The following is a 12,904-nucleotide window of genomic DNA, read 5'->3' as shown; positions in this document are numbered from 1 at the left end:
GGGCGCCTGGGTGGCTCAGTTGGTTAAGCAACTGCCTTCAGCTCAGGTCATGATCCCAGGGTCCTGGGATCGAGTCCCGCATCGGGATCCCTGCTCTGCGGGGAGCCTGCTTCTCCCTCTCCCACTCCCCCTGCTTGTGTTCCCTCTTTCGCTGTGTCTCTCTCTGTCAAATAAATAAAATCTTTAAAAAAAAAAAAAAAAAAAGAAATACAAGAATGGTTCAAGAATACCTACTTATATAATTCTCCAAATAATAAATTTAAATTTTAAAAAATCAGATTATCTCCATAGATGTTGAAAAAGCATTTGATAATATTCAATATTCACCACTGATATTTTTGAAAATCTTAGTAAAATCAAAATAGATACCCAATTCCTTAACATGATAAAGTTTTAACCCCCAAAGCTAACATACTTAGCAGAAAAATATAAGAAACATTCCTAGAGTCAAAATAAAACAGTATCAACAATCATAGAATATGTCAAAACAACTAGACAAAAAAATGAAATCAGACATATAAAATTTAGAAAACAGAAAAAATGATCATTTACAGGTGATGTATTTGTATACCAGGAAAACCTAAAAAAAGTCAACTAAACTATTGTAAATAATGACAGAGGAAGCTTAGATGCAAAATCAATAGAGCAAAACAAAAGCTACATCTTCAATGTAAACTAGGAGACAGAAATGTACAAATTTAAATCACTTTTCACATTTTATTTGTAAATACGTGGCCAAATAGCAAAGTTAGTACTAGAGCCATAAGATATAATGAACACACTGGAATAAAAAGGGACTGCTAAGGCCCGCCCGCCAATGAGTGGAACCGACTTTAAGCAAATCTGAAAACGATGAAAATGGAATGAGGTAACAAGTGCCAACAGGTGATAAAGGTAAAGCCAAATGGCCCATGTCAGCCACCAGGGGGTCACAGGAAAAACCCGAAGCGCTGAGGGGCCTCATCCCAAGAGGGAACTGCTGAGAGCAAGAGGCAGATTAATCAAAGGCAGAGAGGCTGGGGGAAGCAGACAAGAGGAGTGAAAAGCGGGGAGAAAGAAGAAAGGGGGTGAGCACTCAGAAAAGGCCAACAAAATAAACTCTCAAAGCAGACGCACCACCCTGCAAAGCAAAGGCTGTGAGGAATTCAGTGAAACACAGATCCCGAGGTAAGAGTCCTTCCTCAACCAGACTAGGCTTTGAGAGCCAAAGAAGCGAAGCTAAGGAAGGTGCCCTTACACAAAGAGGCTTGGAACACTATCAGGCACCATTCCCCCACTCAGGAGCCTCTTGCTATTCTTCTATTAAAATCAATCTCATTCAAATACAAGTATCTGATACGGCATCCCATCTGCCTCAACACAAAGAAACCAAGAGGAAAAGGATGAAAATGAGCATATAACTAACTTTTCAAAAGGTAATGAACATTCACCAAAGAAATGTTGTCACAAAACAGATGAAAACAGCATGCTGAAAAAACTAAAATAAACTAAAAAAACTTAACAGTATAATCATAGTATCAAAAGAACACAAAATATGGGGCACCTGGGTGGCTCAGATGGCTAAGCATCTGCCTTCAGCTCAGGTCATGATCCCAGGGTCCTGGGATGGAGCCCCACATCGGGCTCCTGGCTCAGCGGGGAGCCTGCTTCTCCTTCTCCCTCTGCCTCTCCCCCTGCTCATGCTCTCTCTCTATCTCTGTGTCTCGAATAAATAAAAATCTTTAATTAAAAAAAAGAACACAAAATATGAACAGAGGACCAGATGGCTGAGACAACAGTGGGTGAATAGCAGATAGCAAGAGAATGTGGAACAGGAACAGAACGGAACTCAGACAAGAAAATGAAGAAAAACACTCAAAATCATTTTTGAAAAGACTGAAATATTTACACAAGTAACAAAAAAGGGATAACAGACATCACAGACATCGTTTAAGAAACATACAAAACAAGAAAGTGAGGGAAATTAAATATGACAGAGAGAGGGAGGCCATTTACAAATTAAAGATTTGTAAGACACATCAACCAAATGCAGTGTGAAGACCTTCTATGAGATCTGCACAGACCAACTGTGAAAAAACAGTATAGAAAAAATCCGGGAAAACTATACTAGGTTTGGATAATATCACATTACTAGTGGGGCGCCTGAGTGGCTCAGTCGTTAAGAGTCTGCCTTCGGCTCAGGTCATGATCTCGGGGTCCTGGGATCCAGCCCCGCATCTGGCTCCCTGCTCAGCGGGAAGCCTGAGTCTCCCTCTCCCACTCCTTGTGAGTTCAAACCCTCAGTCTATGAACACTGCTTGTGTTCCCTCTCTCGTTGTGTCTCTCTCTGTTAAATACATAAATAAAATCTTTAAAAAAAATATTACATTACTAGTATTATTAATCAGTATTAATTTTGCTGGGTGGGATGACATTGTAGCTTTAAGGTTTCAATTTGTTTTTTTAAGACTTATCTATTAGAGATACACAGTAAAGTACTTAAGGATGAAATATATGAAATACTCCAAAAAAATAAGAGGGTAAGGGAAATAAACGAAACACAAATAGCAAAATACTGATAATCAATGGAGCTGGCAATGGATATTTAATGACTCATTACTTTATATATTTTTTTCAAATTTTCCATAATAAATATTTAAATAAAAGAAAATTCAAATAGAAGCATAAACAAAAAGAACAATCAGGAAAATTTAAAAATGAGAGATGATGATACCTATCAGGCATTAAAACACTCTAAAGAGTCCATGACTAAAATGGTATGGAACTGGAACATGAACAGATAAGCCAGTGAAACAGAATAAAAAGTTTAGAAACAGACCCAAATATATAAGACACATTTAGTGTGTGATAAAGCCAGAATCTCAAATCAGTGGAATAAGAAAGTCACTGTAATAAATGGTTTGGGGATAAGTCATTTGGAAAAAGAAAAACTAGATCTATACTTCACATATCAGGATAAATTCGAAGTGGATCAAAGATCCAAGTATAATATATAACAAATTATAGATGTATTATACTTTTATATAAGCAATCCTTTTATTTCTAGAAATTTAAGGTATACCTGTTGCTATGGACTAAACTCTTCACCCTGCCCTCAAAATTCGTATGTTGACGCTCTAACCCTCAAAGTAATGGTACTTGGAGATGGGACTTTTGGAAGATTATGTTTAGATGAGGCCATGCGGGCAAAGTCCTCATGATGGGATTAGTGCCCTTTCAGAGGATGAACCAGAGAACATGAGCTGCCCCCCCCCCATTCGATGGAAGGACACAGAGAGAAGATGGCCAACAGTCTGCAAGCCAAGAAGAGAGCTCTCACCAGAACCTAACCACACTGACACCCTGGTCTCAGACTTCCAGCCTCCACAACTATGAGAAAATAAATTTCTGTTGTTCAAACCCTCAGTCTATGATTATGGAAGCCAGAGCCAAAACACCTGCTGAAATAACAAAATGCCATGTGTACATAATTATTCACTGCAGTATTACTTGCAGCAAATCTTGGAAATACACAAGTATCCACAGCAATAGGGGACAGCAATAAACTGCTGTTTATACAATGAAGTACACCTCAGCTCTAAAGAAAAATAAGGAAGGTGCCTCTGTTGCTGTATTATTATCATACATGCTGCCGAAGCGAGCACTCTATTGCTATATTAAAATGGGGAGAGGGCGCCTGGGTGGCTCAGTTGGTTAAGCGACTGCCTTCGGCTCAGGTCATGATCCTGGAGTCCCGGGATCGAGTCCCGCATCGGGCTCCCTGCTCAGCAGGGACTCTGCTTCTCCCTCTCCCACTCCCCCCTCTTGTGCTCTCTCTCTCTCTCTCTCAAATAAATAAATAAAATCTTTAAAATAAAATAAAATGGGGAGATCTTTAGGATACACTGTTACATGATTAAAGCAAGACACATAGTACCTCATATGTAAGAATGGGGAGAGTTAAGAACATGCATTGTGCGTATTGTGTATACATGTGTATGTATTTGCTTGTATTTCAAAGACAAAAAATACTGAAAGGATTAAATGAGAATCTAATGGAAATTAACTGCTGGGGCAGTGGGAGAAAAGGACACAGGGAACAGGACAGATGGGAAACAGAGAAAAGGTGAAGTGTACACCTTTATATGTACCTAATTTTCCCAATTTTTATTTCAAAAAATTTCAAGCCCACAGAAAAACTGAAAAAACAGAACAAGGAGTAACAATAGACCCACACTTAGGTTCAACAAGAGTTCTCAATTTGCCATATTTGCTTTTATCACTCTTTCCCATATATACACTTACATGTACTTTTTTTTTTTGCAGGATCATTTGAAACTAAGTACATCCATAAATACATAAGCATACATCTGGTAAGAACAATCTCCTTAATATCTACAAACTATCACAACTAATAACAAACAATACTTTCACAAAATCAGTTTTACTAGGTCCCTCATTAAGGAATTAAGTATATCTAATACACATTCATTCTACAGAGTCACATTTTTGTAACTATTTTTATGTCTTTTTGAAAACTGTACTTTCTCTGCACTAGAGATTCCACCAAGATAATCAAGTGTACAGCCTTCTGGAGCCAAATAAAGGGCACTGTCCAGGAAGGACAGCTCATAAGCCCTATAAGCCCAGGTACAATTTCTCTTGCCCCAAAAGTAAATCCCAAGCAACAGTCTTACCTTCACTGCTATTTTATCTATTGTTTTGATTTTCCTGACTCTGTGGATTTTGATTTTGTTTCTTGTTTGCTCATGACCAATGTTTCTTTTCCCCATTGCTGACAGCAATGACTGAAAAGCTAGTTTCATGGGGTGACCATCTAATGATCTCTATCAGATTCATGGGGTACTCTGAGCCATAGACTTCAGAGAATATGACTTATTGGTCATCTTTTTCTATTTGTTCTGTTTACCTATTTCTGAGCTCAAATCAAGTAAAAAAAAAATCTCACACATGGCAAGAGGAACAGCCCTTTGAGATATGAATTAGTGTTCATAGTCCATGTTAACTTTTGACCTATGACTAAAGCTAAAACTGAAGTCACAAACTCTTATGTGTCTGTAGCTGAAAAAAGTCTTTACCTCTCACTGTTCAAGTCTGAAACAGTTTCCTTTTTCCAGAGGGGATTTTAAATATTAAAATTTCAAAAAGAACTCTTATGTGACTGGTTTATAGACACTAAATAAGACCTTACTTGAAACTAATAGTCCTGGAATTCCCAGAAAATAATGGAACTAAACTTCTAATACTTTAAATATGTTAGCCTGAAAAAAATCCTTCCCATAGAAACCACTTTTTCAAGAAGCATTTTTATGTGGGGCGCCTGGATGGCTCAGTCATTAAGCGTCTGCCTTCAGCTCAGGACATGATTCCGGGGTCCTGGGATCGAGCCCCGCATCGGGCTCCCTGCTCTGCGGGAGGCCTGCTTCTCCCTCTCCCACTCCCCCTGCTTGTGTTCCCTCTCTTGCTGTCTCTCTGTCAAATAAATAAATAAAATATTAAAAAAAAAAAAAAGCATTTTTATGTAAAAATATAAGTTACTGTAATCAAAGTAAACTCTGGACAAATGAGATTATGTTTGAATATCTGTATTTTATTAGGAAGTATACCTCTCTCTGATTTTGTCCGTGTGAAGAATAAGCATACATTTTCTTTTTTATTACTTCAGTTTCAGGGCACCTGGGTGGCTCCGTCAGTTAAGCGTCTGCCTTTGGCTCAGGCCATAATCTCAGGGTCCTGGGATTGAGCCCTGCTCAGCAAGGAGCCTGCTTCTCCCTCTCCCTCTGACCCACACTCATGCTTGCTCTCTCACTCTAGTGCACTCTCTCTCTCAAATAAATAAATAAATCTTTAAAAAAGAAAAAAAAGACTTGGGTTTCTTGCCCCATGAAAAGACTAATCTGAACTTCCCAAATGATATGTGCAGAATATCTTCTAATATCCAGTCCATATTTAAAGTTCCCTAACAGTCCTCTTCCTACCCTCTGTTCACCAATACTCAAAATACAAACAACTCATATAAACAGCCCTTGCCTCTGCTGTGAAATTGACCCAGATGTCACAACAAGTTTCTAACAGCCCCAATGCTGACAGTATGGACAACTGCACAGAAGATACTCTACTGTATACAAAATCTATATATACAGTTGACCCTGTACAACACAGGGGTCAGTGGCAAATACCCTGCAACACAGTCAAAAATCCACTATAACTTTTGACTCCCCAAGAGCTTAACTACTAATAGCCTACGGTTGACCAGAAGCCTTACCCATAAAATAAATAACACATATTTTGTATGTCACATGTATTTTATATTGTACTCTTACAATAAAGTAAGCTAGAGAAAAGAAAACATCACTAACAAAATCACAGAGGGGCCCCTGAGTGTCCCAGTCAGTTAAGCCTCTGACTCTTGACTTTGGCTAAGGTCATGATCTCAGGGTTGGAGATGGAGCCCCACATCTGGGCTCCACACTCAGCGGGAAGTCTGCTGGAGATTCTGTCTCTGTCTCTCCCTCTGCCCCCCCAAAATAAATAAATCAATCTTAAAAAAAAAAAAATCACAGAGAAGAGATAATACACTTACAGTACTATAAAATATCTGTGTTTAAATGGACCCATACAGTTTAAACCTGTGTTGTTCAAGGGTCAACTGTATTACCACTGTCCTTCTCAAGCTGTGGAACTGTATGTCCCAATTCAAAGGTCAGGCCACAAGTTAAGCACTGCACAACCATTCTGAAGCATGGTAATTTAGATTATTTTATATTAAAACAAACATGAATAGGGCGCCTGGGTGGCTCAGTCAGTTGAGTGTCCAACTCTTGGTCTCGGCTCAAGTCATGATCTTGGGGTCGTGGGATCGAGTCCTGCATTGGGCTCCACAATCAGTGAGGAGTCTGCTTGGGATTCTCTCCCTCCCCTTCCCTCCCCCTCACACTCTCTCCCTCTCTAAAATAAATAAATAAATAAATAAAGTCTAAAAAAGAAAAAAGAAAAAAAAAAAAAAACATGGTGGGGCACCTGGGTGGCTCAATCCATTAAGTGTCTGCCTTCAGCTCAGGCCATGATCTCTGGATCCCTGCTCGGTGGGGAGTCTGCTTCTCCCTCTTCCTCTGCCCCTCTCCCCCACTCATGCTCTCTCTCAAATGAATAAGTAAAATCTTCAAAAAGCACCCAGCAGGTAAACCCTAAAGATAAAAACAATCACTTTTCTCTTGATAGGGGCAATGACTGGGAAAGGTTTTTATGAGCAAACTTGGGAATCTCACTAAGGAAAAAAATAGAGAGCCAAGTTACTTAAATATTTATTTCCAAGAGACTCACCTGTAACCTTGCAATCTCTTCTCCAAATTTCTTCTGCTGTTTTGCCAGGATAGACTGGTGGTACTCAGCATTGGCCTGCATGATACAGTGCTTTGCAGCCAAGACAGGGAACACCTCCTGGAAATAAAAATACTGACCAGGGGAGAGTCCAACCACACAAACCACCACAAACAACATGGGATGCAGGAAGAAAAAGGAAAAGGAGACGGAAATTAGAATCACCCCATTAATGGTTTAGAGATAGGTTAGTCATTAGGTGTAAACAGAGAAGACCACATGATTTTGCAGGAACTGAATTCGATGAATTCAATTTTTTCTTCCAATTAAAATTAAGGGGTTTTTTTTTGAACTGTTAAGTGAAGCCAATTTAAATTTGTCTTCAATTGAGCCATGAAGTCAACATTTTGTTTACAAAGAAGAAAGGAAAGCATGTATTAGAAAGAGAAGGAAAACAGACATTCACAGAGGAATACCAGGCACAGGGCTTTAGAAGCTTTCTTATGAGTCCTTACCCAGCCCTTAAGAGTTAACTAAACCACCATTACTCACATATACTAATGAAAATGCTCTATAGCTGACTGTTTCATCATGTTTAAAAGACAAAAGACAGTAAATTAAGTTCCCACTTACATTTAAATCCTGACTTTTTAATAAAGATGATTTCTAGCCATATAAAAATTTAGTATAAACACTAACATTCAGATCATATACTCAAAAACACATAGCAAACAGACAAATGCACTAAATTAATATTTAACATGATAAAGTGTTATTTTTGCCCTAATTTGTTTTGAAGAAAATTCCATCAAAATTAGTTTTAAAAGATCCAAACACATGAACCAGAGAAGCACTTATATCAGTAGATGCTCTTCCAAAATGTCAAATCCTAGCCTGCAACCTCGCTATTTTTAGGAAGTACATGACATATGAAATCCAAGAAATTTACTAGGCAATCACGGTCTAGACAAAAAAAATAAGACAATCAAAAACTCAAGTACTACCTGATATGCCTTCCTGTCTCCCAGTGAATAATTTCCTAGCTTCCTGGATCACTACTTGCAGATATTCCAGTTTTATAACTAGAATATGAAAATACCTTATGAGCTTTATTAGTTAAAAGGCAAAAAAGACATCTAAATCTCAAACTGTACTCATGCCAGTTCTCAAGGTAAGGCTGGAGCAACTTGGTATTTAAACAGGAGATTTTCAAGGAATACCAGAAATGCTGCAGAGGTAGTTTCCAAGTCTTTGAAGGTGACATTCTTCTCTCCGTGACACGACTGAACTAATGGCCCAACAGGATGTAACGGTACACTGTGCAGCTGAACATGAGGTCTTTTAGATGAAAAAAAGGTGAGAGACGATCCCAAGGCTCTTTTCAGGAGTAACAGCATTAACATCCAAGAGTCCTGGGCAAATTTCTACTGATCTCTTGGTGTATTTTAAATCTCCAGGAATTCCTTCACATGAATTCCTAATTCTCCGACTAATTTGTGCTGTTGACATATTTACATGCTTTTTTACTTCACTACAAAATTGTCTGCAATTTCATAATTTACAAAGATTCCTGAATGACTTATAAGTCAATAAATTCTCCTACAAAAAGATCATGTAAAAAGAACCATATGCTATTATACAGATAAAACTAATTACCTGAACATTTCTGAAAGAGTAATTGAAACATACAACATTTCACTCAATCTGTAAACTCCCTTTTTTAACCATTCTGAGTTTACTTGTTAGCCTAATCATCTGCTTTGTCATTTACAAATGATCATCACTGACTAGTCTTTTCAAATGCCACTTCGGAGAAGTTTTCATTAAAAGAATACTTCCTGTGATGTGTGGTTTAAGATGGTTGTTTTCCTGGGGCGCCTGAGTGGCTCAGTCGGTTGAGCGTCTGCCTTCAGCTCAGGTCATGATCCCAGGGTGCTGGGATCAAGCCCCGCATTGGGCTTACTGCTCAGCGGAGAGCCTGCTTCTCCCTCTCCCTCTGCCTGCCACTCTATCTGTGCTCTCTCTCTCTCTGTCAAATAAATAAATAAAATAAAATAAAAATCTCTAAAAAAAAAAAAAAAAAAAAAGATGGTTGTTTTCCTTAGCTGTACAATAGCAACCCAATCTTCTATCCCTGTTGGCAAAACTTAATTCTAATCAAAATATTAGATGAATTTGTTTTCTTTTCCTTTTGTCTTTATGTGTTTTTGTGCTTTAAGACTCATCTTTAAGAAAACAGGACAATAATTAAAAGTGTGACTAATCAACATGCTCAAGTATTCATGCTTGTACCAATCACCAATGAATTAGAACTACACAATGCCTTCATGTGGTAAAATTACTGGAAACAGAGGTTCAAAAATTTCCAGAAAGAGTTTTAGCTTGGGAAAACAAATTTAGTAAAGAGTAGAGACAAAGGCATCCCCTAAATATAAAAGAATTTTTCATGCATCTTAAATAAAAAAATTACTTCTACATATTCTCCAAATGCCTCTCCTAAAATTTCAAGTTTTTTTATGAAACATAATTTTCAACGCACCTTCTTAATACACAAAAACATCTAAGTATTTCCACATGCAAAATAACCAAGTGTTTACAAAAACAATAACTGACCTTGGGGAGAGTATCTTTGTACTGACACTGTTTAAAAGCATCACCAAAGTAATCTGCAGCCTGATTAGCCAATTTAGCTATGATGGCATCTTTCATTTTATCTGGAATAAAATATTAAATGACCATTATAATTAAAATAAATATAAAATAATCTGATATATCATGATAACTTAGTATAAACACTGAGATCACAAGTTTGTACATTTGTCTAAAAAAAATCCTTATTGATGAAATCAATTCTTCCACATAAAATTTAACCAATTCATAGGCAAATCCAGAGTCAGAAAATAGATTAGTGGTTGCCAGGGGCTGGGAAAAAAGGGGAATGGTGAGGGGGTTTGGAGTTTGTTTTTGGGGTGACGATAATGTTCTAAAATAAGGGATAGTGCGGGGGCGCCTGGGTGGCTCAGTCGTTAAGCATCTGCCTTCAGCTCAGGTCATGATCCCAGGGTCCTGGGATCGAGCCCCGCATCAGGCTCCCTGTTCAGCAGGAAGCCTGCTTCTCCGTCTCCCACTCCCCCTGCTTGTGTTCCCTCTCTCGCTGTGTCTCTCTCTGTCAAATAAATCTTTAAAAAAATAAGTAAGTAAATAAAATAAAATAAGGGATAGTGCTGATGGTTTCAAAACTCTGAATATACTAAAAAACAAAGAATTGTAAATTTCAAAAGGGTAAATTTTATTACATATGAATTCTATCTTATTATAAGCTGTTATTTTAAAAGAAAAAAAAAACTATTCCAGTTCATTTTGCTTCCACAAGATGAATGCTCTCTTATTTTCAATTCTCTGCACTTTCATATTCAGACCATATCCCAATCTCTCATACCAACTTACATGCCTTCTAAGAATTGTTTTTATTGCCTCATTCACAGGGCCAGGGACTCTGCCTAGATTCTCCTTCTTATTAATTACATCTAGTTTAGAGGAGATCTCTTCAAAGAAACTCTTCTTGACTAATGAATCTAAAATTAGCATGACTCCCCCTATATCCTTACCCAGAGCCAGGCCACCAGGCATTATCACATAATCTCTCTTATTTTCTTTATACCAATTACCTCTCTTTAAAATCACCTTGGCGGGGCGCCTGGGTGGCTCAGTCAGTTAAATGGTTGCCTTCAGCTCAGGTCATGATCCCAGGGTGCTGGGATCGAGCCCCGCATTGGGCTCCCTGCTCAGCGGAGAACCTGCTTCTCCCTCTACCTCTGCCTGTCACTCTGCCTAATTGTGCTATCAAATAAATAAAATGATTAAAAAAATAAATAAAAATAAAAAAAATAAAATCACCTCGGCTACTTAATTTCTTGCTTATCATCTTCCCCACACTAAAAATGTAAGCTTGCTGAAAATAAGAATCTTGCTTGTCTGCAACCTCTATCTAGAGCCTAGAGCAGTGACTGGCACACAGTAGGTACCCAATAAATATATGTTGAATGAATGAATTTTTGCCCCATTACAAACCTACATAAATACTATTCCAGAGTTGTTTTAAGACAATAGCTATCTATTTCATAAAATGCTTCAAACACAGTCTATGTTCATAAATGTTTATTTGTACCACCTTAATTTCAGAAAAGGAAAGCAGAAAATTTTCAGTAACCCATGTGTCAAGTTCAAAAAGGAAAGCTCTACATTGAATATATTATATTCTAATCACCTTCCTATTTTAAAAGCTTATTACTTCTTTTTACATGCAACAAAATGGAGGAAAAATTAGAATTACCTCTTGTGGCTTTTAAAAAAAATACTTCTTGGGCCTGTGCCAACATAATAAGACTGAGGGTCCCAACAGTATCTGGAGATATGTCCACAGTAGGCTCTCGATTTAAGGCAGATAAAACTGTCTCTTTAATATGTAAAAAGGCACCACTAGCAAACTAGAGGGAAGAAAAAAAGAACTTCTTTAAAATCTACAGAACTCAGCCAAGACTTAATTTTCTACTATTACACACAAATCATTTCAAATGTTAATTTAGTTGAACAGTTACTATTTTTAAATTTTTGTACTGTTACAGTTCTAAAACCATCTGACCTACAGACAATAAGGGTATTTTTCTAAAATGCTATACAGTTAACAGAAGATTTAATAAAGATTAAAAGTACACTACAGCAGGGGCGCCTGGGTGGCTCAGTCGTTGAGCGTCTGCCTTCGGCTCAGGTCATGATCCCGGGGTCCTGGGATCGAGTCCCACATCGGGCTCCCTGCTCAGCGGGAAACCTGCTTCTCCCTCCCCCACTCCCCCTGCTTGTGTTCCCTCTCTCGCTGTGTCTCTGCCAAATAAATAAAATCTTAAAAAAAAAAAAAAAAAGTACACTACAGCAAAAATACAGTAACTTTAGAGGACAAATTGATTAAACTATTTTTAGATATACTTCCTCAAGACTAACATAAGAATAGAGGCAGGGATAAAATATTATTAAAATGCATTTAGTAGTAAAATGATTTTACTTTGGTCCCAAACAAATTCATCTGTCAAATAATTAAACATGCCGTACTTAGGGAAAACCTCAAATAGTACAGGTACCTAGTCCTCTGAAGAACAGCATTACTATCCACTGCTAATGATTTCTATTTGGCTTTCAAAAGTCCCTGGTGAAATGTTCCCCATCAAATTTTTTATTCCCAATTATATTTTGCTGAAGTTAACACAAAAATAACTGCTTTTAATAAAGAAGATGTGGTATATATATATATATATATATATATATATACACACACAATGGAATATTATGCAGCCATAAAAAACGAAATCTTGCCATTTGCAACGATATGGATGGAACTAGAGGGTATTATGCTGAGCAAAATAAGTCAATCAGAGAAAGACAAGTATCATATGATCTCAGTGATATGAGGAATTTGAGAAACAAGACAGAGGATCATAGGGGAAGGGAGGTAAAAATGAAACAAGATGAAACCAGACAGGGAGACAAACCATAAGAAACTCTTAATCTCAGGAAACAAACTGAAGGTTGC

The 12,904-nt window shown here is 37.6% G+C and overlaps 1 protein-coding gene across 1 annotated transcript; it reads right to left on the bottom strand.

Moving 5' to 3' along the window:
- Positions 1-1,974: 1,974 nt before the first annotated feature.
- Positions 1,975-11,807, bottom strand: LOC145719116 (programmed cell death 6-interacting protein-like; the record flags this gene model as incomplete). The annotated part of the gene is made up of 3 exons (XM_081810624.1): positions 1,975-7,440; positions 9,934-10,034; positions 11,654-11,807. Coding segments are annotated over 3 exons (399 nt in total), but the record flags the coding sequence as incomplete, so codon positions are not given.
- Between the last annotated feature and the right edge of the window lie 1,097 nt (positions 11,808-12,904).

This window comes from Leptonychotes weddellii, unplaced genomic scaffold, assembly GCF_054177405.1.
Source record: "Leptonychotes weddellii isolate Sample4059 unplaced genomic scaffold, ASM5417740v2 HiC_scaffold_3059, whole genome shotgun sequence".
NCBI lineage: Eukaryota > Metazoa > Chordata > Mammalia > Carnivora > Phocidae > Leptonychotes > Leptonychotes weddellii.
The sequence above is the reverse complement of the archived record's forward strand: the minus strand, read 5'-3'. Positions and strand labels throughout refer to the sequence as shown.